This window comes from Pleurodeles waltl, chromosome 12 (genome assembly GCF_031143425.1).
Source record: "Pleurodeles waltl isolate 20211129_DDA chromosome 12, aPleWal1.hap1.20221129, whole genome shotgun sequence".
In the NCBI taxonomy this organism is placed as follows: domain Eukaryota; kingdom Metazoa; phylum Chordata; class Amphibia; order Caudata; family Salamandridae; genus Pleurodeles; species Pleurodeles waltl.
The window spans coordinates 435,593,241-435,620,314 of NC_090451.1; the positions used below are offsets into that span (position 1 = coordinate 435,593,241).

General features: G+C 44.8%; 1 protein-coding gene across 4 annotated transcripts in view; it reads right to left on the reverse strand.

Moving 5' to 3' along the window:
• Positions 1-4,458: 4,458 nt before the first annotated feature.
• Positions 4,459-27,074, reverse strand: part of LOC138267774 (cocaine esterase-like) — a 403,040-nt gene continuing 380,424 nt past the window's right edge. For 3 of the 4 annotated variants that reach the window (XM_069216969.1, XM_069216970.1, XM_069216968.1), the window contains 3 exons: positions 24,762-24,911; positions 5,125-5,197; positions 4,705-5,035 (listed from right to left, as the gene is read on the reverse strand). In XM_069216969.1, coding sequence (XP_069073070.1) covers positions 4,849-5,035; positions 5,125-5,197; positions 24,762-24,911 — 410 coding nt within the window. In that variant the 3' untranslated portion in view covers positions 4,705-4,848. Of the gene's footprint in view, positions 5,036-5,124; positions 5,198-24,761; positions 24,912-27,074 lie in introns of all 4 variants that reach the window. The other variant, XM_069216971.1, reaches the window with a different exon arrangement.

Consider the following 27,074-nt stretch of genomic DNA (forward strand, 5'->3'; position numbering starts at 1 on the left):
AGAGTTCAGCAAGGCAGCAGGGCAACAGCAAGGCAGCAGTCCTTTGTAGAAAGCAGTCAGGTGAGTCCTTTGGGCAGCCAGGCAGTTCTTCTTGGCAGGATGCAGGTTCTGATTCTGGTTTCTTCTCCAGCAAGTGTCTGATGAGGTAGGGCAGAGGCCCTGTTTTATACCCAAATGTGCCTTTGAAGTGGGGGAGACTTCAAAGAGTGGCTAAGAAGTGCACCAGGTCCCCTTTCAGTTCAATCCTGTTTTCCAGGGTCCCAGTAGGGGGTGTGGCAGTCCTTTGTGTGAGAGCAGGCCCTTCACCCTCCCAGCCCAGGAAGACCCATTCAAAATGCAGATGTAGGCAAGAGAGGCTGAGTACCCTGTTTTTGGGGTGTGTCTGAGTGAATGCACAAGAAGCTGTCAACCAAGCCCAGCCAGACGTGGATTGTAAGGCACAGAAAGATTTAAGTGCAAAGAAATGCTCACTTTCTAAAAGTGGCATTTCTAGAACAGTAATATCAAATCCAACTTCACCAGTCAGCAGGGTTTGGTATTGCCATTTTGGTCATACTAAATATGACCTTCCTACTCCTTTCAGATCAGCAGCTACCACTTCAATACTGTATGAGGGCACCCCAAATGTTAGCCTATGAAGGGAGCAGGCCTCACAGTAGTGCAAAAACAAATTTAGGAGTTTTACACTACCAGGGCATGTAAACTACACCTTTCACCCACATAGCACCCTGCTCTAGGGGTTACCCAGGGCACACATTAGAGGTGACTTACATGTGGAGAAAGGGGAGGTTTAGGCTTGGCAAGTACTTTTAAATGCCAAGTCGAGGTGACAGTGAAACTGCACACACAGGCCTTGCAATGGCAGGCCTGGGACAAGGTAAAGGGGCTACCTAAATGGGTGGCACAACCAGTGCTGCAGGACCACTAGTAGCATTTAATCTACAGGCCCTAGGCACATATAGTGCACATTACTAGGGACTTATAAGTAAATTAAATAGTCCAATCAGGTATGATCCAAGGTTACCATGGTTAAAAGGGAGAGAGCATATGCACTTTAGCACTGGTTAGCAGTGGTAAAGTGTGCAGAGTCTAAAAGCCAGCAAAACAGAGTCCAAAAGGTTGAGGGAGGCAAGCAAAAAGTTAGGGGTGACCACCCTAAGGCATGTCAGGTCTAACACCCGTGACTCTTGTTCCGCAGGGACCCTCAACATGTCTTGTGCTATGGCACCTCTGTATCCGGGGGCTGTCAAGCCAAGGAGGACACGCCCTAGTAGTATGTATTTACAGAGGAGGAGCTTGAGGTGAAGCCTGTTACCAGTCAGACCAACTGAGATGCACTTGTGGGTTCAAAATGGACCTCGTTTTGTTTTTAGTCGACTTTCATGGAAGGTATCTATACTGGAGTCAGGATGTAAAAGCCCTTCTATACACAAACGATTTCCTGCTCCTTCTGTCCCATCCATGCACATCAATTGTGGGGGCAGTGTCCATCATCGAAGACTTCTACCACCTGGCAGGCTACAAAATCATTGGATAAAGTATGAGGTGCTGCCTAAGTCAAAGACCACTACTAATACCTTCGTATATGCTGTGATCTGCAATGGGTATCGGAGGCATTTTGCTATTTGGGTGTTCACATCAATAGGGGTCTTGTCTTCATGGATGAAGACAACTTTCTTCTCCTGCTAGAACGCATCAAGCAGGATTTTTTAAAATTGATTCTCAACCTGTCCTTATGGGGGAAACTACAAATGGTGAAAATTTCGATAGCATCTCGATTTTATTATATCTTTGTCATGTTGGTTCTTTCGGTCCCCTGATAGATACTGGCTGCAAAGAATTGGAAATGGGGTCATGTATCTGGAGAGAGTGCAAACTCAGTTTTTGAGCATCCTAACCATGGCAGGAGGCTTAATACTGCATCATACAAAGTCGTATAATTTGGGCTTTCACTTATCACAACTGGTGGCATATTTAGACCCCATATAAGAAGCACTGTTGTGAGTATGCCTTTAATGCTGTATTCTCAGTTGCCCAAATTAGCCCCTTACCTGCTTACCATAACTGCTATGGTCTGCACTGTAGCCTCAACCTCAAGTTTACTGATGATTGTCAGAGCTTTCAGTGAAGCCCACAAGCTTGTGGGCATCTCTCTGTGGCAATATCTTAAATCATAGCTCTAGCACTATGCGTAGGAGGGAAACAGGGTTTCTGATGTAGCATGAAACGGCTCTACACCGAGTGAACCAGATGTTTGCTGTGGGTCAGATTCAAATGTTCTCAGTGCTGCAATTGGAATTTGGTCTCATGATGATGGATCATTGGTGCTACCTGTAATTAATATGCTGTTTGCATGCTGCTAGCGGTATGGCCCTAGTGGAATGCCTCCCTCACTTCAATAGACTTCTCTGGCTGGCATACTTGAGGAGGGAGTACACGAAGGATGATTGGACAAATCTACTTATGGATTGCGATAGGGTCATCAGGGAATCTAGACTAGCACTCTTATCCTGCAAAAATTCAAATGACTGGTACTGGTTGCCATGGAGACTCAAAAGGGCCAAGCTTCTCCTATATGACTGTTACTGGAAATGAGATGGTGATGGCTGAAACCTCTAGGATATCCTCTGGCCATGTCCAGCACTAGATGGTTATTGGACAATGGTCTGGAATTACATCTGGCGATGCAGCTCCTTCCCTATCACATCTACCCTAGATTAGCCATTCTACATGACATTACTGACTTTCCAGACTTAACAGTCCATGAGCGCCAACGTCTAGCAACCTCACTGGTGGTGGCTAAAGTATGCATACATCACCTCTAACACCTGCCCATGACACCTACGGGTCAATGAGTTGTTGGTCGAAATCCTCGGAATTGATAGTCACAAATGTGTCACATATAAACATACTGATATATTAAACATCTTTGAGGCAGCTTGGTGGTCCTTCTTGGTGAGTGACCATCATTCTCCTTCCTTAATTGTCCAGATGTCATCCCCACTTGAGAACCATAGGGTGGGGCTATTGAATTGTATCATATAAAAACATATTTTATTTTATGGTTTGCTCCTGCTTGATTAATTGTCACATTGCCACTCTGTTTTTATTGTCTGGCACCATTTTGTCTTAGCTTAGTCTCAAGAAATTGATATTGGTCTTTCCTAGAGCCTCTTCTCTTATATCATGGCAGTGCCCCTTCTCTCCCACCTGTACTACCTTTTCCTCCCTCCCTCTCCGATACGCCATAGCTTTTACCTCCTCATCACCATCCTGGACAGGATACCGTTTATTGAATATTGAAAGTTGAATAAAACATATAACAATTCATTAAGTTATGTCAGTTGATTAAATTGAGAGTTGCCATGGTTGAACCCTTTGATGGTGCCTGATGTACCTTAGGTATATTAGTATTGTTTAGTTTTTCTTTCTTTGCTAGAATGGCTACATTTCAATAAATCAATATATAAAGGTTGCAGAAAAGAAGAACCACAGAGAAGCCTCTTTCACTTATACGCTGGCATGGTGGGTGACTGCCCCATGAAACTACCTTCTTGTTGACTTGCGCCTTAACCCAACTTAGCCAATTTAGAGGAGTTTGCACTGTGCTTTTGTTAAACTGCTTTTTGGGAAAGAACCCTAGAACTAAGCTCCATGGCCTTGCTTTCTTAATACTATGGTGATTAAATATGTGCTAAAATGTGACCCCCCTCTCCACCTGCAACTCTCCATGCTCTCTAAAGTCTGGAGCATAAATAGGACATATTCCATAATGCACTGTTGGATGTCTCTGACCAAGACCCATTGAGCGCCACACTAGAGATGATTCTGAAATGTCATGCTCCATGCTCCAGGATCACTGTTCCTTCTGTTTCCAAGATCCTGCTGAGTTAATTTCTATTAAGTATGTAGAGGGTGTGGTAATGCATGGTTTTGAAGTGCACATCCTGAAACAGCAGGTCACTTGTAAAGTAGTCCTCTGTGAATCTAAAGATTTGTGGTGACTGATCCTGTACTTTATCAGCTATTTAGACGTTATCACAACCAGATTCAGTCTCCACCAAAATGGCTTAGGTGTGATGGGGTACAAACTCCCTCAAGTTGTCAGCAGGGTATGAAGCGTTCAAAATGGTAGCCTCTGAGTTTGATTCAGACTCACTCATAATGTCACCCCAAGTGAGGAGATTTCCAAAAATGGCGGTGCCCACTGAAATTAGATGACTAGCAAAGAAGCGCAGACAGTGGTAAGAGTGGGGTTGTGGGTTACAGAAGGGGTGGAACATCTGCCAGAATTGAACTGGTCACTTTTGCAGTGACGTTATTTGATGGATAGTTGCGGTCCCCCCCCCCACCTGCACACACTAATTTGTGATGAACACAGTAAACCAAAAAGGAGATAGAATTATTATTATTATTTTTTTACATAACACGGATCTAGCTTCAAGGAACAGTACAGTGTTTTTGAAAGAAACCTTGTTTTATTGTGTCAGTGACATCTTGATCACAAGGTACTGCACAGTTTAGCATACAAATCTTAGAAACCAAGAAATCACAGGGATCAGGGTGGAACATGTGATTGGGACAGTGTGGCAACGTAAGGTACAACTGATCTTTACACAGCCAGAAGGACGTACAGGCAGATGTGCGTATCTTTGCGCAGTTTCTGGTCAAGTAAGGAAACTAGAAATAAAACAATGACGAATAAACATATTTAATTTGAATGAACATTTAAAAAGGTTTCAGCTTTGTTCTGTATAATAAAGCTAAAATATTCCCAATAAGAGGAGAACATATCCCTTTCTTTAAATTCACTTGTACCACCCTTTTAAACATTTTACGTATTGTAAGTTACAGCTCGGTGTGGTCCTGCTTTTCTGCAATTATTGCATTAATTTTTTCTTGGAAAGTCGCGGTCCAGAATTTCATTTTACGATCTTTGAATTGTTTTCCCATTTTCAGTTGCAGGCTTATCTCCAGGTATTGTTCATCGTGGTCATAGACACGCCATTCAGGTAAACCATGGCCGTTGGGATTTCTGAGAAAGCAGAATTGAGACGCTATTAGCTTCTCAATTAATCACAGCAAGATTTGGGAAGAAAAAAATTCTTAAAACATATGGTTTACCCGTTTCGTGCAAAGTTGGCCCAATACTTCATTACTGTTCTGCTAAGATGTTCCTCTTCAACTGTAACATCACCTAGACGGAAAGTGTTAATGAAGTGAAAGAGTTAAGTGTTGAGCCTTGCTGTAAAGTTTTAACCAATTTAAAATATGACAGTGCTAGATGGCTACATTAAATTAGACTACTCTAGGCAGTGCGGATTATGAAGGGAAAAAAAGACTTGAAATAAACCTGCTGGAAGCAACATTATGTCACATCAATCATTGATATTATTTGTTATTTGAATGAATATTGCCCACCATCAGACTCCTTTTTTATTTCCCAAAAAGTTTTTATTGAGGTTTTATACAGATAGATAGCAAACTCTCTCTCTCTCTCTCTCTCTCTCTATATATATATATATATATATATACATATATATATATATATATATATATATATATATATTTATATATATTTATGGAACATAAATAAAGAAGCATAAAAAGTGGGTTGTCCATATTGCGATAGCGTAAGGAAGTACAGAGTTATATTCACTGATTGTATTGATTTGGGACGTGTACTTGTATTGCGTTTGGTTGTGTCTAAGACAAGGAGTTCTAGGTTTATCAAAACAGGAGGAGATGAGAAGTGTGAAGTGGTGAGTTGAAAAAAAGGGTTAGGGAGTATAACAGCCCAACAAATAGTATAGAGAGAGGAAGAGAGTGAGAAAGAGTACTAGAATGGAGAGCAGTGAGGAGGAAAGTGGAGGGAAAGAGATGGATCTTGGGTGAGTGGAGGAGGGAAGGTGGGGTAGAAGAAGTTAATTATTAAACTTATTTTAAATAGATTAAAACTATTTTATTTTTAGGGACATGTAAGCGTCTAATTTCGACCAGATTTTATACTTCCACCTGGAAGGGTTTTTAGGTATTTTTAGGTATTCGTTTAGTAAGTACACTGTACACACCATCATAGTCCTTGATTACATCACAACCGCCTTCGATATTCTGTGTGGTTTCACACCACATATGCAAATAGGAGTGGCTGAATGTCAACTGTTACGTTTATGTCTGGGGTTTCTGAAGGAAATATCAGTCATAGGGGATATTTTATCAAATGTTCACTCAATACAAGGCTGCAAGCAAGGTTGCTGTGGTACGTTGTGTGAATGGGAATGGGAAAGAGCTGAAAAGTGCTAAAGCTGCTAAGAAATGGCGCTCTTCAGCTCTCGTCCTGTGCTGGCGTACTTGTGGCTGCCTAGCACCAGTGCAGGAACCATTGCAACATGGTGTGGTATCAGCAGGATTGTTTTTGTGCAGGAAAGGATACCTTCTTGCACAGAAACAATCCAAAGAGGTACACACATAGAAAGAGGAAGCAACGAGGAGAAATAAACATATATCTCCTGGTTATGCCTCTTTGAGGTCGGTGTAGTGATTATACACACTTCCAGCTTTGTATAACTTAGTAAATCTGCAATTGCATGAAATCCATGGGTGGATACACAGGGACAGCCAATTCTCCACTGATGGAACACCTACCACTTAGAAATGTAATATAATTTCGCTCAAGCAGCTGCCATGCCTCTCATTTTGTTACAAAACCACGCCTAAGTAAATCAGGCCTTGTGTAGCTTTGAAAATTCTGAATAGGCCTGTGAGTTTCCCTGTGTCGCCTTGCGCATCGCAAGGACAATGCAAAGGCTTAGTAAATCTGGGCCCAGATGTAAAAAACACTAGTTGCAAAATACTGTTTATAAATTCTGACCAGTATTTTTGTAACCAGTGTGGAGTTTTGTGAACTGACCTGTGAAAAAATAGGTCGTTTCACATAATTCTGAATCATAGTGAGTCACAATATGGCCTACCTTATCAATATTTACTATGATTGGTGCCAGTCACATGCATGGTGGCCTACTGAGGTTAGCAGACTGCAATCTCTGTCATGGTTTTTTAAATAAAATATTTAGCTTTTTTAATATGAAGTCCGTTTTCCTTAAAGTAAAAAGGGCTGTGTTTAAAAATAAGTTTAAACATTTTGCAAGTTTGAGTGAGTTTAGACAATGGTCCCCAGGGCCACTGCCTACTCCTTAACAAACTGTTGTTTTCTATTCACAAAGGAGAAGGCATGCAAAAGAGGCACCCTCCCTTTTGTGAATGGGTTACCGCCTAATTTTTGGAGTTAGAAAAAGGCAACAGTTTTTGACTGTTTAACATTACATGACAAATCATTATTTGAAAGGGTCAACGTAAACACACCCTATCCAAATAGAAATTAATTATCCCTACTATACCCATTTTGAGAGTCTGTAACCTGTTACTGAATCGCAAAGCATTTTTGTTGTCACAAACGCCGAACTGGAGGGTTTGCGTCCACACAAATACCTTGAACATCTGCGTCTATATGTTTTAATTTAAAAGAGAAGGGCTTGCTTCTGTCTAAAGGACACTAAATCATGGTTAATAGTTATGGGCCGTGTTGGGACAGAAAATATCACCTTCATGATTCTGACGTTCTTTGGCTTTTCACCTCACTTCAACTTACAATTATGCAGGCACGCAGAGGGTAATGTGACCCAGAGAGTGACACTTTGTAGCCTGGTGGAGCACACCATTTGCAGCCTCCTAACTGAACATGATAACCTTGAGATCATCAGGCAGTAGGGAACTGAAAGTAGTTGTACCAACAGATGACAGTGTCAAGACAGGCCTTTTTACCTGTCACCTGTCAGAGAGAGTTGCCTACTGGCCTCTTTCTGAAGCCCCTGGCAACAGGTTCTTTCACTCCATCCATATGAGACATGGATAACATGTTGTAAATCATGTTCGTATAGGAGACTGGAGTGTGCATGTGGCCATTCAAGAATCGATTTAGATTTACTTGCGCTTTAGAGGAATTTAAGAAGAAGGGTTGGAGGGTGTCCCAGGCAGAAGTATAGATTACACAGCCTCTCCCCAGTTCTTCTGAAACCCTTTGATATCGGACAGACATGAAGGTGTGGAAAAGATTTACCAAAGGTTCTTTTTTTAGTGCAGGGAACACCCCTTCCCGCTGAGTTTTTTCCCAGCGTCCTATCATACCAGGCCGAGTGAGTGTTAGGTGGGAGAGTTTATCCCTCTTTTTTACATTTGTTTTGGGGCTCCACTGACAGGAGACTGACAGGAGGCTACTAACTCTGCCCCATCATCCTGATGACACTGTAAGACAAAGACATTGTGTATTCCTCACATAGGGAAAGAACTGCCTGAAACCAGTCTCAGAGGTGGATCTATAGAACACACACGCAAACACTGTCTGCGATCTTAGGCCCATATTTATACTATTTTAGACCCAGCAAATACTATTGTATTTTGTAAGTTTGCCCCGCTTTTGTGTTAAAAAGCAGCGCAAATTTAAATATGCTACTGAAACTACCATCCAATTTGCCAAGATTTATCTAACGGAATCCAGGGTGCCACTGCAGAGGTGACTAGGAAACTCTTCTGTGCTCCAGGTTTGGTTATTTGCCAACAACTCGCCATGCCAGGTTTGGGACCAGTATCCTGGAGAATTCAACAGCCTGCCATTAGAAAGCTATTTTGTGTCAGCCGGAGGTGCCCTTGCATAAAGAAGATGCTACCTAGAAGAGGGGGCACTGGTAAATGGAACTGAGGCAAGGGGAACTGAAGCTGCTTGCTGAAAATATGGAAAGGTCCTGCATTGCTCATTGGGGCCTAGTGGGTGTACCCTTATCTTTGTTTGGGCAATGGGATTGTGTTTGGGTTCAAGGCAGGTACAACAAAGAAAGATCCACTGCACCTCAAGCAGTGTGACTTGAGCATGACCTTTTCATGACCGGTACTGATAACTGCTCTGCTCACCTTTTCAGAAATGTGAATACACACTAGAAGAAGACCAATGCATCAGTAGAGGGTTTGAGAGGTAGACACTCAGGCTAGTCCTAAAGGAAAGGTAATGGGATAGACTGAATGAATCTTCATAGAAAGGGAATACGAAGAACGAGGAAAGGCAAGAGAAATGGAGATTCAGAGAACTGGAGAAAGAGCTGATAGCCTCAGTAAAAGAGAATATCAGTTTACTAGCAGATAAAGGAGTTAGGGCTAGTAACAGCTTTAGGAAGAGAATTAGCATAAAGGGACGGAAACTGCCAAACATCTGTCCCAGAGCTGTACCATGGACCATATAAACACTGTCTGCAAAATTAGTTTAAGCACAGGGCAGAAACTACTCTAGATACTGGTTGGCAAATCTTGACACAGGATTTGTCTACCAGTATTTAGACTCCCACACCTTTTGGAACTTGAGAATCCCTTCTATGCTCCAGGGTTGGAGTAATGACCGCCTACTCCCCTTGCCGGTTTTGGGAAGGTTACAGCTTGTCAGGAGAAAACTACCCTGAGCCTACCTTGAAGGAATGAGCTGATACACAGCTTAGAAGGGGGCATGCACAAGGAAGATACTCCCTGGAAGTCAGGGGACTTTTTAGAGAATCTGAGGCAGAATGAGATTAAGCTGCCTTGTGCAACTCGGGGAAGAACGTATAAAGCTCAGCCGGAGAGTGAGCCTGAAAGTTCTAGGTATTGTTGGGGCATGTGGTGAAGCAGGAGCTTTCTTGATTATTGAGTGCATATGGAAACCAACTATGTGCTTTGTGGGTTTCCTGCAAAAGAAGCCAAGGCCCATATTTCTACTTTTTTAGCGCTGCATTTGCGTAACTTTTTGATGCAAAAGAGGAACAAACTTACAAAATACAATTATATTTTGTAAGTTTGTTCTGCTTTTGTGTAAAAAATGACGCAAATGCGGAGCTAAAAAAGTATAAATATGGGTCTAAGTGCCTATAATTGTTGTGCACTAAAGAACCATAACTGCAATCGGCATCCCAGCCAAACAAACCAGTGTGTCGATGGAGGTATTACCCTGGGAAAAAAAAGCTTCTGCCACATTTGCAAGGGGTATCAATTGAAACCTCACAACCACGGCTTGAAATCAGTGTAGGATCCTGGCTTTATTTTGGTGGTTAACTTGTGTCTGGAGCCAAGGAATATCCAATAAAGAGAGCTTCTCTAGCCATGAGCAGTGTGTCACAAGCATGGCTGCTTTCTGATAGGTACTTGTGCTCTGACTATACCAGGTGGGCACATATGCACTAGATCTGAACTGCTGCAATGTTGGGTGAGGGTGGTCAAAGACAAGGAAGATCACCACTTGGTGAGCTATGTAAGGACGGACACCACCAAGAGCAGCTTTGCCACCATCACCTGGCAACATTTGCAGACCTAGTCTGCACCACAGCACCACCAAAGCCCAAAGGACAGAAAGGTACTCTGCAATGGTGTTTTTGTGGACTAAGTAAACATAGCTGTTGGGTATCGGCCAACCAGGGCTACAGCACCCCACAAATATTACCTTTAAGATCCCTTAGGAGGACTAATGCCTGACTTGTTCTGGACTGACACTTGACACTTGTATTTAAGCAGTAGCCTAGCTATCTCTCAAACCACAATAACGTTTACCTGATATTTTAGTAGACCAACTGAAGTGTCCTCTTATGATTATGTACAGTATTGTACAGTGTGTTAGTATTAAAGATTTTGTTTTTAATTTTATAAGTAAAAGCATTGGCTGGGCATTGATCTGTTGATCGACAATGGCTATTTTTTAGGAGTCCTGAGTCTCTAACCCCCACACTGCCACCCTCAGTCCCACAATGTTAACTGTTCAACTTTGCTACCCTGAGGGTAAGGTGGTTAGAGGTTGTACTTGGTTTCATAATTTGAGCCAAGGAACGTCAGCTGTCTTGCATCTCCCTAAAAAGTCCCCAAGAACTGTGTGAACTGGTTGATTATCAATTTCTGAAAGAGCACCTGTCCCTTTATGGTCTTTTCTAAATAGCTAATCGTGTTTTGTCTTATTTTCACACTATGACCGACACTTAAAACGTGGACCTTTTGTATTTTCTTTGAATTCCATGTAGTTCATGGGAGAAACAGCTGTTTAGACAATCTCAGGTAATGAAATGGTTCGAGTAGCCATTTACTCTGGGAAATGTACCTTAGAATGAACCTGAGATTATGAATCTATTGAATATTATAAGAACAATTGCAGAAGTAGAGATTTTCAAATACTAGAGCCTTGTGATGAATGAAAGGTATACCCACGTATTCTAAATGAGGTATGCTCCTCAGAAGTGAAATGAGATTTAAAAGACACCATGGGTTTTAAGTCCAATAGGTCATTATATTTACGAACGTACAGTACTGCGTCTCATATATTTTTTTGTGTTTGTATGTGCGCTCTAAATACCACAATGTGTTCCAAAGCAGTTTTTCAGGAGTCTTGTTACTTTTGCTCTAATAGCCTGTAGGAAAGTAGCCTCTCTCTAGCATGGTTACCCCCACTTTTGGCCTGTTTGTGAGTGTGTGTCAGTGTGTTTTTACTTTGTCACTGGGATCCTGCTAGCCAGGACCCCAGTGCTCATAGATAAAAACCTATATGGCAGTGTCTTTTGCCTGTCGCACTGGGATCCTGCTAGCCAGGACCCAATTTCTCATAGTTTGTGGCCTAATGTGTATGCCTGTGTAGTGCCTAACTGTGTCACTGAGGCTCTACTAATCAGAACCTCAGTGCTTATACTCTCTCTGCTTTTAAATTTGTCACTGTAGGCCAGTGACTTCATTTACCAATCTCAATTGGCACACTGGACCCCCTTATAAGTCCCTAGTATATGGTACCTAGGTACCCAGGACATGGGGATTCCAGGAGATCCATATGGGCTGCAGCATTTCTTTTGCCACCCTCAGGGAGCTCAGACAAACCCTTACACAGGACTGCCATTGCAGCCTGCGTGAAAAAGTGCACACACTATTTCACAGCCATTTTCACTGCACTTAAGTAACTTATAAGTCACCTATATGTTTAACCTTCAGTTCTTGAAGGTTAGATGCAAAATTACTAAGTGTGAGGGCCCCCTTGCACTAGCAAAGGTGCCCCCACATAGTTCAGGGCCATTTCCCCGGACTTTGTGAGCGCGGGCACCCCATTACACGTGTGCACTACATATAGGTCTATACCTATATGTAGCTTCACAATGGTGACTCCGAATATGGCCATGTAACATGTCTAATATCATGGAATTGTCCCCCCATTCCAAATCTGGTATTGGGGAGTCAATTCCATGCATCGTGGGGGCTCCACCATTGACCCCCAGTACTGCCAAACCAGGTCTCTGAGGCTTGCACTGCAGCTACAGCTGCTGCCACCTCACATACAGGGTTCTGCCCTCCTGGGGTCTGGGCAGCCCAGCCCCAGGAAGGCAGAACAAAGCATTTCCTCTGAAAGCAGGGAGTTACACCCTCTCCCTTTGGCAATAGGTGTTACAGGCTGGGGAGGGGTAGTTTCCCCCAGCCTCTGGAAATGCTTTGAATGGCACAGATGGTGCCCTCCTTGCCTAAACCAGTCTACACCGGTTCAGGGACCCCTTGCCCCCTGCTCTGGCGGGAAACTGGACAAAGGAAAGGGGAGTGACCACTCCCCTGTCCATCACCACCCCAGGGGTGGTGCCCAGAGCTCCTCCAGTGTGTCCTAGACTTCAGCCATCTTGCTTTGCAATGTGTGGGGCACTCTGGAGGGCTCTGAGTGACCAGTGCCAGCAGGTGATGTCAGAGACCCCTCCTGATAGGTCCATACTTGATAAGGTAGCCAATCCCCCTCTCAGGGCTATTTAGGGTCTCTCTTGTGGGTTCTCTTCAGATTCTGCTTGCAAGTTTCCTTCAGGAATCCTCTGCAACAACTTCAGCATCCACTGACCTCGGATCAACTGTAGCCTGCTCCAAGAAACGCTGTAACTGCAACAAAGTGTCTACAAGAGACGCTTTTCTTCAGCAACCTCAGCTCCAAGTCAGCAACTGCAACAGTTTCCATGGTGTGCATGCTCTAGGGGCTCCCTGTCTTCATCCTGCACCAGAGGGACCAAAGAAATCTCCTGTGAAGTGACAGAGTCACTTCCCTGCTCCAAGCAGGCACCTTCCAAGGTGACGACCGGTACCCTGGGACTCCTCTCACGGCGGCGAGCCTGCTCCTAAGGACACAGAGGGTAGACATCATCGACAAAGACTGTCTTGAGGTCCTGCTGACGCAATTTGGGAGGAGGTAAGACCTTGCCTTCCCCCAGGACAACGGTACCCATGTGTTTTGTGTCGTCTTCGTCTCCTGAAGCCTCTGTGCACTCTTTGCAAAATTCCTTCAAGCACAGCCTGGCCCAGGTCTCCAGCACTCCACCCTGTGACGCTCAACTTGCTGAGTTGTTCTCCGGTGGCGTGGGAACTTCTTTTGTTGTGCTGCATTAACTGCATTTTGCACCTCCTTTGAACCCAGATCCTGTGGCTTCTGGGGGTGCTGGCTGGCATCCTCAGGGTTCTCTAAAGGGCTGAGATCCCCTTCTTCCTCCTCACACATAGTTGAGGCCCGCAGGTCCCCCCTGAGTCCATCCAGTGCCATTTTGATGAAAAACACACTTTTGCCATAGCCAAGGCTTGTTGGCGCTTCCAACATGAAATCTCATCTGCAATGATGTTCACGCCGTAGGACATCTTTTGCATCATGCAGGGACCCACTGGCATCTTCCTAGGGTGCATTTCTGTAGTCTTCAACTAACCAGGGACTCTTCTTTTGCACCCTCTTTTGGGTTGGCAGGGGCTTCTGTCCTTCCTGGAACTTCTTTCGACTTCTGGACTTGGTCCCCTTCCTTTGCAGATCTTCAGGTCCAATAATCCAGCAGTTTTTCTTTGCAGACTTGGTTGGCTGCTGCAAAATCCCAAAAACGAGGTGTAGTGTGTCCTTAGGAAACTTGCAGTACTTGACTCCTGCTTTTCTGATATCTGGGTTGCCGTACTTTACTTACCTTTACTGTATTCTTAATCTCCCAGTGATTCTGCACACACTACACTTGTCTAGGGGGGAATTTGTGATTCACCTTCCACTTTTTTAGTCCATGGTTTGTGTTGCCCCTAGACCGATTTTCTCCCATTGCATTCTTTAGTATTAACTACTGTTTGCATTGTTCTATGACTATTTACTTGTCCAGTTTTGGTGTCTAGTGTATATATTGTGTATAATACTTACCTCGAGAAGGAGTATTGTCTCTAAGATATTTTTGATATTGTGTCACCCAAATAAATACCTTTATTTTTGGTCACACTGAGTAGTGTCTTTACTTGTGTATAAGTACTGTGCAACTATAAGTGGTATTGCATGTCTCCTAGTTCAGCCTAAGCTGCTCTGCTATAGCTACCTCTATCAGTGCTAGAACACTACTACTTCACTAATAAGGGATAACTGGACCTGGTATAAGGTGTAAGTGCCCAAGGTACTGTAGGAAAGTACCCTCTTGCCTGGCATGTTACCCCCATATTTCACTGTATATATGTTGTTTTAGTATATGTGCCACTGGGACCCTGCCAGCCAGGGCACCAGTGCTCATAAGTGTGCCCTGTATGTGTTCCCTGTGTGATGACTAACTGTCTCACTGAGGCTCTGCTAACCAGAACCTCAGTGGTTATGCTCTCTCTGCTCTCCGAATTGTCACTAACAGGCTAGTGACCAATTTCACCAATTCACATTGACATACTGGAACACCCTTATAATTCCCTAGTATATGGTACTGAGGTACCCAGGGTATTGGGGTTCCAGGAGATCCCTATGGGCTACAGCATTTCTTTTGCCACCCATAGGGAGATCTGGCAAATCCTACACCGGCCTGCCACTGCAGCCTGAGTGAAATAACGTCCACGTTATTTCACAGCCATTTACCACTGCACCTAAGTAACTTATAAGTCACCTATATGTCTAACCCTCACCTGGTGAAGGTTGGGTGCAAAGTTACTTAGTGTGTGGGCACCCTGGCACTAGCCAAGGTGCCCCCACATCGTTCAGGGCAAATTCCCTGGACTTTGTGAGTACGGGGACACCCTTTCACACGTGCACTATACATAGGTCACTACCTATGTATAGCGTCACAATGGTCACTCCGAACATGGCCATGTAACATGTCTAAGATCATGGAATTGTCACCACAATGCCTTTCTGACATTGGGGAGACAATTCCATGATCCCCCGGGTCTCTAGCACAGAACCCGGGTACTGCCAAACTGCCTTTCCCGGGGTTTCACTGCAGCTACTGCTGCTGCCAACCCCCCAGACAGGTTTCTGCCCTCCTGGGGTCCAGCCAGGCCTGGCCCAGGAAGGCAGAACAAAGGACTTCCTCAGAGAGAGGGTGTTACACCCTCTCCCTTTGGAAAAAGGTGTCAGGGCTGGGGAGGAGTAGCCTCCCCCAGCCTCTGGAAATGCTTTGATGGGCAGAGATGGTGCCCATCTCTGCATAAGCCAGTCTACAACAGTTCAGGGATCCCCCAGGCCTGCTCTGGCGCGAAACTGGACAAAGGAAAGGGGAGTGACCACTCCCCTGACCTGCACCTCCCAGGGGAGGTGCCCAGAGCTCCTCCAGCATGCCCCAGACCTCTGCCATATTGGATTCAGAGGTGTTCTGGCACACTGGACTGCTCTGAGTGGCCAGAGCCAGCAGGTGACGTCAGAGACTCCTTCTGATAGGCTCTTACCTTTCTTACTCGCCTATCCTCCTTCCTAGGTAGCCAAACCTCCTTTTCTGGCTATTTAGGGTCTCTGCTTTGGGGAATTCTTCAGATACCGAATGCAAGAGCTCACCAGAGTTCCTCTGCATCTCCCTCATCACCTTCTGCCAAAGGATTGACCGCTGACTGCTCAGGACGCCTGCAAAACTGCAACAAAGTAGCAAAGACGATTACTGCAACCTTGTATCGCTTCATCCTGCCGGCTTTCTCGTCTGTTTCCTGGTGGTGCATGCTCTGGGGGTAGCCTGCCTTCTTCTTGCACCAGGAGCTCTGAAGAAATCTCCGTGGATCGACGGAATCTTCCCCCTGCACCGCAGTCAACAAAAGACTGCATCACCGGTCCTCTGGGTCCCCTCTCAGCACGACGAGCATGGTCCCTGGAACTCAGCAACTCTGTCCAAGTGACTCCCACAGTCCAGTGACTTTTCAGTCCAAGTTTGGTGGAGGTAAGTCCTTGCCTCCCCACTCTAGACTGCATTGCTGGGTACCGCGTGATTTGCAGCTGCTCTGGCTCCTGTGTACTCTTCCAGGATTTCCTTCGTGCACAGCCAAGCCTGGGTCCCCGACACTCTAACCTGCAGTGCACATCCTTCTGAGTTGTCCTCCGGCATCGTGGGACTCCCTTCTGTGACTTCGAGTGGACTCCAGTTCACTCCTCTTCTAAGTGCCTGTTCTGGTACTTCTGCGGGTGCTGCCTGCTTCTGTGAGGACTCCCTGACTTGCTGGGTGCCCCCTCTGTCTCATCTTCCAAGTGGCGACATCCTGGTCCCTCCTGGGCCACAGCAGCATCCAAAAACCCTTACCGTGACCCTTGCAGCTAGCAAGGCTTGTTTGCGGTCTTTCTGCATGGGAACACCTCTGCAAGCTTCTTCACAACGTGGGACATCCATCCTCCAAAGGGGAAGTTCCTAGTCCTCTTCGTTCTTGCAAAACACCAAGCTTCTTCCATCCAGTGGCAGCTCCTTTGCACCCTCAGCTGGCATTTCCTGGGCATCTGCCCACTCTCGACACTGTCACGACTCTTGGACTTGGTCCCCTTGTCTTACAGGTACTCAGGTCCGGAAATCCACTGTTGTTGCTTTGCTGGTGTTGGTTTTCCTTGCAGAATCCCCCTATCATGACTTCTGTGCTCTCTGGTGGTTGTAGGTGCACTTTACACCTTCCTTACAGGGTCTTGGGGTGGGCTATTTTTCTAACCCTCACTGTTTTCTTACAGTCCCAGCGACCCTCTACAAGCTCACATAGGTTTGGGGTCCATTTGTGGTTCGCATTCCACTTTTGGAGTATATGATTTGTGTTGCCCCTATACCTATGTGCTCCTATTGCAATCTATTGTAACTTTACACTGCTTGCATTACTTCCTTTTGCTATTACTGCATATTTTTGGTATTGTGTACATATATCTTGTGTATATTTGGCATCCTCATACTGAGGGTACTCACTGAGATACTTTTGGCATATTGTCATAAAAATAAAGTACCTCCTTTATTTTTAGTATATCTGTGTATTGTGTTTTCTTATGATATTGTGCATATGACACCAGTGCTTTGCATGTCTCCTAGTTCAGCCTAAGCTGCTCTGCTATAGCTACCTTCTATCAGCCTAAGCTGCTAGAAACACCTCTTCTACACTAATAAGGGATAACTGGACCTGGTACAAAGTGTAAGTACCCCTTGGTACCCACTACAAGCCAGGCCAGCCTCCTACATTGGTTGTGCAGCGGTGGGATAAGTACTTGTAACTACTTACCACTTTGTCATATTGTACTTTTCAAAAGAGAAAAATATACAAAACAAGTTCAGTGTATGTACACCTAACCAAAACGTTTTGCTTTTCTTCTCTTACACTTTCTGCTAAGTGCTGAAAAGTACTCCTAAACTTTCTAAAAGTTTCAAAAAGTTTGAAAAAGTTTTTTTTTCCTATTCTTTAAAAAGGCCTGAAACTTTTTCTCTCTACTCACTGTCTCTAAACCTTCTTCTATTGTGTCTGATGTAGGAACTTCTCTTAAAATGGTCAATACAACATATGACAATCTTAACTTTAAGAGCCTAAGGAGTCTCTGCATTGATAGAGGTTTAGTGGTAGGAAAGAATCCTTCTAGAGAATTTCTGTCTAACATGCTCATTGAGAATGATAAGGCCCAGAGTGGCACTTCAATTGAGAAGTTAGGAGATAGCTCATACTCTGACTCAGGGGAGCCCCTTGAGGGAGGTGTACAGGGTACTCTTCCAAATCTGCCCCCTAGCAGACCACATAGCAATGCTGGTATTAATAGAAGCTCTCATCATAGCAGGGATGTTTTTGTTCCTGAAGGCCAGGTTGTTAGAGTGCAAGCTGTTAGGGGCAGGTCTCCCTATGTTGATTCCAATATATCTTCTGTGTCCAAGCATTCCCAACCCACCCACCCTGAAGACAAATTGTTAGAAAGGGAACTCAACAAGTTGAGAGTGGAAGAGACCAGACTGAAGCTTAAACAGCAACAGCTGGCTCTAGACAGGGAATCCCAGGACCTGGAGAAGGAGAGACAGAGGTTGGGGTTTGGACCTCATGGTGGCAGCAGCGGTATTCCTGATAGCAATCCTGTGAGAGAGCATGATTCCAGGAATCTGCACAAGATAGTTCCCCCTTACAAGGAGGGGGATGACATTAGCAAGTGGTTTGCTGCACTTGAGAGGGCCTGTATGGTACAGGGGGTCCCTCAAAGGCAGTGGGCTGCTATCCTATGGCTATCTTTCAATGGGAAGGGTAGGGATAGGCTCCTTACTGTTAGAGAAAGTGATGCCAATAATTTAGCAGTTTTGAAGGATGCACTCTTGGATGGATTTGGCTTAACCACTGAACAATACAGGATTAAGTTCAGAGAAACCAGAAAAGAGTCCTCCCAAGACTGGGTAGACTTTGTTGACTATTCAGTGAAGGCCTTGGAGGGGTGGTTACATGGCAGTAAAGTTTCTGACTATGAAAGCCTGTACAATCTAATCCTGAGAGAGCATATTCTGAATAACTGTGTGTCTGACTTGTTACACCAATATCTAGTGGACTCAGATCTGACCTCTCCCCAAGAATTGGGAAAGAAAGCAGACAAATGGGTCAAAACAAGAGTGAACAGAAAGGTTCATACAGGTGGTGACAAGGATGGCAAGAAGAAGGATGGTAAGTCTTCTGACAAGGGTGGGGACAAATCTAAAAATGAGTCTTAATCAGGCCCACAAAAACACTCTGGTGGGGGGGTGGGTCCAAATCCTCTTCTAATCAAGTTAAAAAGCCTTGGTGTTATTTATGTAAAGTAAAAGGCCATTGGACAACTGATGCCAGTTCTCCAAAGAAAAACACCAAACCTCCCACTACCACAACCCCTACTGCAACCTCTAGTGCCCCTAGTAATAGCAGTGGTGGTGGAGCAAAACTTCTAATAGCCAATCCAAGGGAGAAGCTGGGCTCACTTTTGGTAATTTAGTTGGGGTTGGTCTTGTTAGGGAGACCACAGAGGTTGTGTTAGTCTCTGAAGGTGCCATTGATTTGGCCACCTTGGTTGCTTGTCCCCTTAATATGGATAAGTACAAGCAACTTCCCCTAATCAATGGTGTTGAGGTTTAGGCCTACAGGGACACAGGTGCCAGTGTTACCATGGTTATAGAGAAACTGGTACACCTTGAACAACACCTACTTGGTCACCACTACCAAGTGACAGACGCTCATAACAACACTCTTAGCCACCCCATGGCTGTTGTGCATCTCAACTGGGGGGGTACTGGTCCAAAAAAAGTTGTGGTTGCTTCAGATCTACCTGTAGACTGTCTACTAGGAAATGATTTAGAGACATCAGCTTGGGCAGAAGTGGAGTTGGAGGCTCATGCAGCAATGCTGGGCATTCCTGGGCATATTTTTGCTTTGACAAGGGCTCAGGGCAAAAAGGACAGGGTGACTTGGATCCTGGAACAATGCACCAAGTGCTCCCTAAAGCTAGGGGTAGCAAGGGTAAATCCCTACCCACTATCCCTCCCTCTACAGATGATTCAACTTCTGAGGAAGAATAATTTCCACCCTGTGCAGAACCTTCACAAGAGGAGCTAGCAGCAGACACTGCTGAGCTTTTGGGTGGAGGGGGGCCTGCCAGGGAGGAGCTGAGTGTGGCACAGCAATCATGTCCCAAATTAGCAGGTCTCAGACAGCAAGCTGTCAAACAGCAACATGGGGATGTCAGTGACTCACATAGAGTTTACTGGGAGGACAACCTCTTGTACACAGAGGCAAGGGACCCAAAATCTGGAGCAGCCAGGAGATTGGTCATTCCCCTGCAGTACAGAGAGTTCCTCCTAACTCTGGCACATGACATTCCTTTGGCTGGACATTTGGGTCAGATTAAAACATGGGAAAGGCTTGTCCCCCTGTTTCACTGCCCTAGGATGTCAGAGGACACAAAAGATTTTTGTAAGTCTTGCGTGACCTGCCAAGCCAGTGGCAAGACTGGTGGCACTCCAAAGGCTTCCCTTATTCCACTACCTGTGGTTGGGGTTCCCTTTGAAAGGGTAGGGGATGACATAGTTGGCCCCCTTGACCCTCCTACTGCTTCAGGCAATAGGTTTATCTTGGTGGTAGTGGACCATGCCACAAGATATCCTGAAGCTATTCCTCTAAGGACCACTACAGCACCTGCAGTGGCAAAAGCCCTCCTGGGAATCTTTTCCAGGGTGGGTTTCCCAAAAGAGGTTGTATCAGACAGGGGTAGCAACTTTATGTCTGCATATTTGAAGGCTATGTGGAAGGAATTTGGTGTAACATACAAATTCACCACACCTTATCATCCACACACAAAAGGACTGGTAGAGAGGTTTAATAAAACTCTCAAAGGAATGATAATGGGACCCCCTGAAAAACTCAGGAGGAGATGGGATGTCCTGTTACCTTGCCTCCTTTTTGCTTACAGGGAGGTACCCCAGAAAGGAGTGGGCTTCAGCCCCTTTTAACTCCTATTTGGGCACCCTGTAAGAGGTCCTCTAACACTTGTGAAGGAGGGTTGGGAACAACCTTTAAAAGCTCCTAAGCAGGATATAGTGGACTATGTACTTGGCCTAAGATCCAGAATGGCGGAGTACAAGAAAAAGGCCAGTAAAAACATTCAGGCCAGCCAAGAGCTCCAAAAGCAATGGCATGACCAGAAGGCTGTTCTGATTCAATACCAACCAGGACAGAAGGTGTGGGTATTGGAGCCTGTGGCCCCAAGAGCACTCCAAGACAAATGGAGTCGACCCCAACTCATTGTTGAAAAGAAGGGCAAGGTCACCTACTTGGTTGACCTGGGCACTTCCAGGAGTCCCCTTAAGGTGCTCCATGTCAATCGCCTAAAACCCTACTATGACAGGGCTGATCTCACCCTGCTCATGGCAACAGATGAGGGACAGGAAGAAGAGAGTGGCCCTCTCCCTGATCTCTTCTCTTCCACAGAAGAGGATGCTCTAGTGGAAGGTGTAGTTTTGGCAGACTGTCGTACTGCTGAGCAGAAAGACAACTGAATAAATCTCCTAGGTCAGTTTTCTGAACTCTTTTCAACTGTGCCAGGCACCACACCTTGGTGTGAACACACAATTGATACTGGAGACAGCATGCCTGTCAAAAGTAAAATATATAGGCAGCCTGACCATGTCAGGGACTGCATAAAACAAGAAGTTCAGAAAATGCTTGAACTAGGAGTGGTTGAACATTCTGAAAGCCCATGGGCCTCTCCTGTGGTGCTTGTACCATAGCCTCACTTAAAAGAAGGAAAAAGGGAGATTAGGTTTTGAGTAGATTACAGAGGTCTCAACCAGGTAACAAAAACTGATGCTCACCCGATACCCAGGGCAGATGAGCTCATAGATACATTGGCATCTGCCAAGTATCTAAGCACCTTTGATTTGACTGCAGGGTATTGGCAGATCAAGTTATCAGAGGATGCTAAAGCAAAAACTGCATTTTCAACTATTGGAGGGCACTACCAATTCACAGTAATACCCTTTGGTTTAAAAAATGCACCTGCCTCTGTTCAGAGGTTGGTGAATACAGTCCTGCAAGGGTTGGAGGCTTTTAGTGCAGCATATCTAGACGATATAGCTGTCTTTAGCTCCACCTGGGATGATCACCTGGTCCACCTGTGGAAAGTTTTAGAGGCCCTGCAAAAGGCAGGCCTCACTATCAAGGCTTCAAAGTGCCAGATAGGGCAGGGGAAAGTGGTTTATCTGGGACACCTGATAGGTGGAGAACAGATTGCACCACTTCAGGGGAAAATCCAGACAATCATGGATTGGGTTCCCCCTACAACACAGACCCAGGTGAGAGCCTTCCTAGGCCTCACTGGGTATTACAGGAGATTCATTAAAAACTATGGCTCCATTTCAGCCCCACTTAATGACCTCACTTCCAAGAAGATGCCTAAAAAGGTATTGTGGACAGCTAGCTGTCAGAAAGCTTTTGAGGAGCTCAAACAGGCCATGTTGACCCCTAGAGAAAAGTGTTGGTCTGCCATAGAGAGGGAGGCCTTTGCTGTGGTCTGGGCACTGAAGAAGTTGAGGCCACACCTGTTTGGCACTCACTTCATTGTTCAGACATACCACAAACCTCTACTTTGGCTAAAACAAATGAAAGGTGAAAACCCTAAATTGTTGAGGTGGTCCATATCTCTACAGGGAATGGACTATACAGTGGAACATAGACCTGGGAGTACCCACTTCAATGCAGATGGACTCTCCAGATATTTCCACTTAGACAATGAAGACTCATCAGGTCATGGCTAGTCTTATTGTCCTTCGTTTGGTGGGGGTTGTGTAGGAAAGTACCATCTTGCCTGGCATGTTACCCCCATATTTCACTGTATATATATTGTTTTAGTGTATGTGTCACTGGGACCATGCCAGCCAGGGCCCCAGTGCTCATAAGTGTGCCCTGTATGTGTTCCCTGTGTGATGACTAACTGTCTCACTGAGGCTCTGCTAACCAGAACCTCAGTGGTTATGCTCTCTCTGCTTTCCAAATTGTCACTAACAGGCTAGTGACCAATTTCACCAATTCACATTGGCATACTGGAACACCCTTATAATTCCCTAGTATATGGTACTGAGGTACCCAGGGTATTGGGGTTCCAGGAGATCCCTATGGGCTACAGCATTTCTTTTGCCACCCATAGGGAGATCTGACAAATCTTACACAGGCCTGCCACTGCAGCCTGAGTGAAATAACGTCCACGTTATTTCACAGCCATTTACCACTGCACTTAAGTAACTTATAAGTCACCTATGTGTCTAACCTTCACCTGGTGAAGGTTAGGTGCAAAGTTACTTAGTGTGTGGGCACCCTGGCACTAGCCAAGGTGCCCCCACATTGTTCAGGGCAAACTCCCCGGACTTTGTGAGTGCGAGGACACCATTTCACGCGTGCACTATACATAGGTCTCTACCTAAATAGGTAATCGCAAATAGGGAATACCCACTTGCGATTACTTATGCACATGTATCATGCATTTCCTAAATGCGAACTGGGCATTTAGGAAATGCAGTTACTACAAATTCAAATTTGGTGGTAACCATGTGCAATTTTAAAAAATGCATTAATAATGTATTTTTAAAAGTGCCATGTAGTGCACACATGCCCCTACAGCATGTGTGTGCTTTACATGTGTACAGTTTCTTTGGGGGGTGCATCAAAGGGGGCCTTAGGCCGCTAGCACCCTTGGATTTGCATTACCTAAGTTGCAAATTCCTAACAGGCATTCGCAAATTAGGAAATGCAAAACCATTCGCCTATGGGCCTTCAGGCCCATAGGGATGAATGGAATCCCATCCCCTAACAGCGATTCCCTAATAGCGATTGCGAATTTTAAGAAATCGCTATTAGGGATTCGCTAATTTCGTACATCCCATTTTGCATTTCTCAAATAGCGATTGTCTTAAAATTAGCTATTTAAGAAATGCTAAACGGGTCTTTGATACATCTGGCCCTAACTGTCAAACATGTATTTAACATTAGGTAATAGTTACCCATAACCTTATTCATGCTGCTCACTACCAGGTCCAAGGTGGAGCCCCAGTCCTTTAGACTTTTCTGAGTGCTACATCATGGATCAAATCATTCTCTAACAGAGATTGAGAATCAGCGCTTAAGTTGTAAAAATGTAAGTGCCAGGCCCCTCCTCAGGTGGCGAATGCACCTCGCGCTATCCATTGCCCCTGACAGCGCTGCCAATAACAGTACCAACTACTAACCATCACACTTCTACAAGTGTGACAATTCAGACTATTCTAGGCCCCCAAAGCTATGAGAATGGCTTGGGTTGCAGGTATTAGTCATTGTGCATTGAAGTAATAATATACAACTATTGTTGTGTTCATCTCTAAGTTAGATACATGGCATCTCCATGTGGCAGACTGTCATATGTTCCAGTGTTGACATTTAAGTGCCAGAGCCAAGGACCGGAAACCACAGGCTCAAATTAAGCCATGCCAGGAATAGAGATAGGTACTGAACACAGAATTATACCTGTTCAAGGTCTACCTTCTGTTCATACTCACTGAAGGAGTGGTTTGTTTTAAAAAACTGTCTGCATTCCTTCCTTTAAAATACACAAAAGACTAATGGGTGGGATGCTTGAGTTAATCTCAATCACCAGTAATTACCCATGGTCACTTTCCTGCCCACCTTGCTTTTGCCCACCAAGCCACCACAGACAGGAACCATCCATACCCAAATCAGACTTCATCCTGCTCCAATAGGAACAGTTCAGCTTGAGATGCCAGCCAGGCTCCCTCTGAGTAGCAATGCAAGCAACACAAGACTGGCTTCAGCCTATTTGGGTCTCTTCACCCTTGGTATCTTGATTCCATTTGCAGAGTAAGATGCAATTTTCTAAATATTTCTAGCCACTTGCAGGTAGATAAAACCTAAGTGCACTTGCAGAACTACAGTCTGTTTTTGTTAGGTGTGATACATATCAGTACTTCATGGTATTGGGTGCCAAAGTGTGGTAGTTTATGCCTTACCAATAATGCGAACATCATTATTCAAGAAAGGTGCGCCAAAGACAAATCCAACTTCATCCCCGTGATCTGATTTGACAAAGTATGGTCTAGTATCCTTATAGATACTTGGTCGATGCTGAAACTCATACATGTAAATGGGATATCCAGACTCTAAAATTAAAAAAAAACACATTTGTAGAAAAACACAATTGCATTAAAAGGCCAATTTAAAAACACAACGATGGAATGCCTTTTTACACAGTAATATTTGCTGCTAAAACTGGCACATCATTGAAGATATACTGCAAACATATTTACCACTATGTACCATTGGTAATGCTGTCATAAATCATACAGTGTTATCTCTTTTCTGTATAGACTTGTATTATGTTGGTGGAGAACACAGTGCACCTGAACTCCACACCAGGATCCTTATTTAGGCAGGTATTGAGGCTCCTACATTCCCAGGATCTTTTTCCAGTCATCACTTAGCCAATTTCTCCCGTCTGCCAGCAGTGTAATTCCCTTGTTAAAAGGGTGTCCGCGCCCTGGCAGGAATGTACAGTGCCTTGTACAGTTGCACAAGGCCCAACTGGGTGCCAGGCATCACCCATACCTGCACTATATCTCACAGCCCTGAGGAATTTCCGGGTTCCCTTGCACTGCTGTCCACGTGTAGCTGTGAGCCAGAACCTCATGCTGGTTACTGTGTTAATTTGGGTCACATGCCAAAATAACTGTCTACCTATGGGTTCAGAGAATTTGCAGGGATTCCTCTGCAGATGCTGTATATGCACAGTAGCGTTTGTCAGGACACTGCGGAGATAATGAGGTGCTACTTGAAGTCAGAGCTAGCAAGCCTGTTCCCCCAATCACCATCCTAAAGCACCACAAGACCATGTGAAAATGCAGTTGCAAGTAGTGCTGCCGCCACACTATCTGCTTAAGTAGCCTATAAAAGAACCTGAGATAAGTAGCTCATAGCAAGCAGGGTCAATGTAGCAGGGCTGATGAATAATAAGTTGACCCCAACAGCTTCTGTCAACTGCAAAATTAGCTGCACTGCATTTTAATTAAACAATTAAACCCTGAGTGAAAGTGACCTGAGTACTTGTCCAAGAAAAGAAATACAGAGGGAAACCAGTATAAAGATATAGAGCAACAATGGATCTCTGTCTTTTATTTCTGCAGGGAGAAGTAACAGCAGTAGTAGGAAACAGCGCAGACCAGACACTTCATTCAACTTTGCTGCAAGGTGACTTTGGACACTACAACAGCCTTAGAATGCATGTTTGTATGGGACAGTTGCAGCAAGAGCAATGAAGCTGAAACAGAAATATCAGCATTTCAGAGCAAGTGAGGCAAAAACAACATTGCTGACTTGTGTTATGTGGTGCCATATGAGGGCCAGGCAAATGAGAACCAATATGATTATGACTTAGGTACTACCATTTGAGAAAAAAATGTCAGAATGGAAAAATACTTAACTAATAAATCACAAAGCTATAAGAAAAACAAAGGGCCTGATTATGACTTTGGTGGTCCTTGAACGCCATGGCAGCAGTAGTGGTCACCCCACCGGAGTGTTGGCGGTCGGACCACAGTATTACGATGCATGCGGTTACATAGACGAAAGACTGTCCCACCAACACCACCAGCAAATCTAGACTGCAGCATTGGTGAGGTAGACCAATGTGTCTGTGGGCTGACTGCCATTGCAACTGCTGGTCCAATTGTGATCTGGCATTCGGCTGATGTGACTGTGGCAGTCCAACCACCACTTCTGAGCAGGTGGAAAGGGAGACATATAAGGCTGGAACTCACCTCTACTCCGCTTCACATATCCGGTGCTGCCATGGAGCCGATTGTACATGCACATCCTCTGCTTTTGCTGCTAGATGATTCCCAAAACCGACACCATTGTGATTGGAACCGGTCGTAAGCCAAACACTTACCTGTTAGCAACAACTCCACAGCAAATCGATTCCCCGCCATGGACCTGGCATAGGGTACGTGGTCTGTGTCCCAAGCATATTTTGTGCGCCCCTGGTTGCAGTTGTACTCAACGTATGACACAATCACAGCCCTTCGGCCATGTCACTGACACTGCACAGGCACACTCTTCTAAATTTTAAACGTGTGCACAACCAATATTCTAGGAAAGTGATGTGTTCATTAAATTGTGTCACACAACAGCAACTCATCATCGATATCCCACCTACAAATCTGGATGACACCCTCATATTGTTCACATGCCATCCCCTGCTGTGATATAAAAGATACATTTGTATGGATGTGTCATTAAAATGAATCCCACCTTCTCTGCTAAATCTC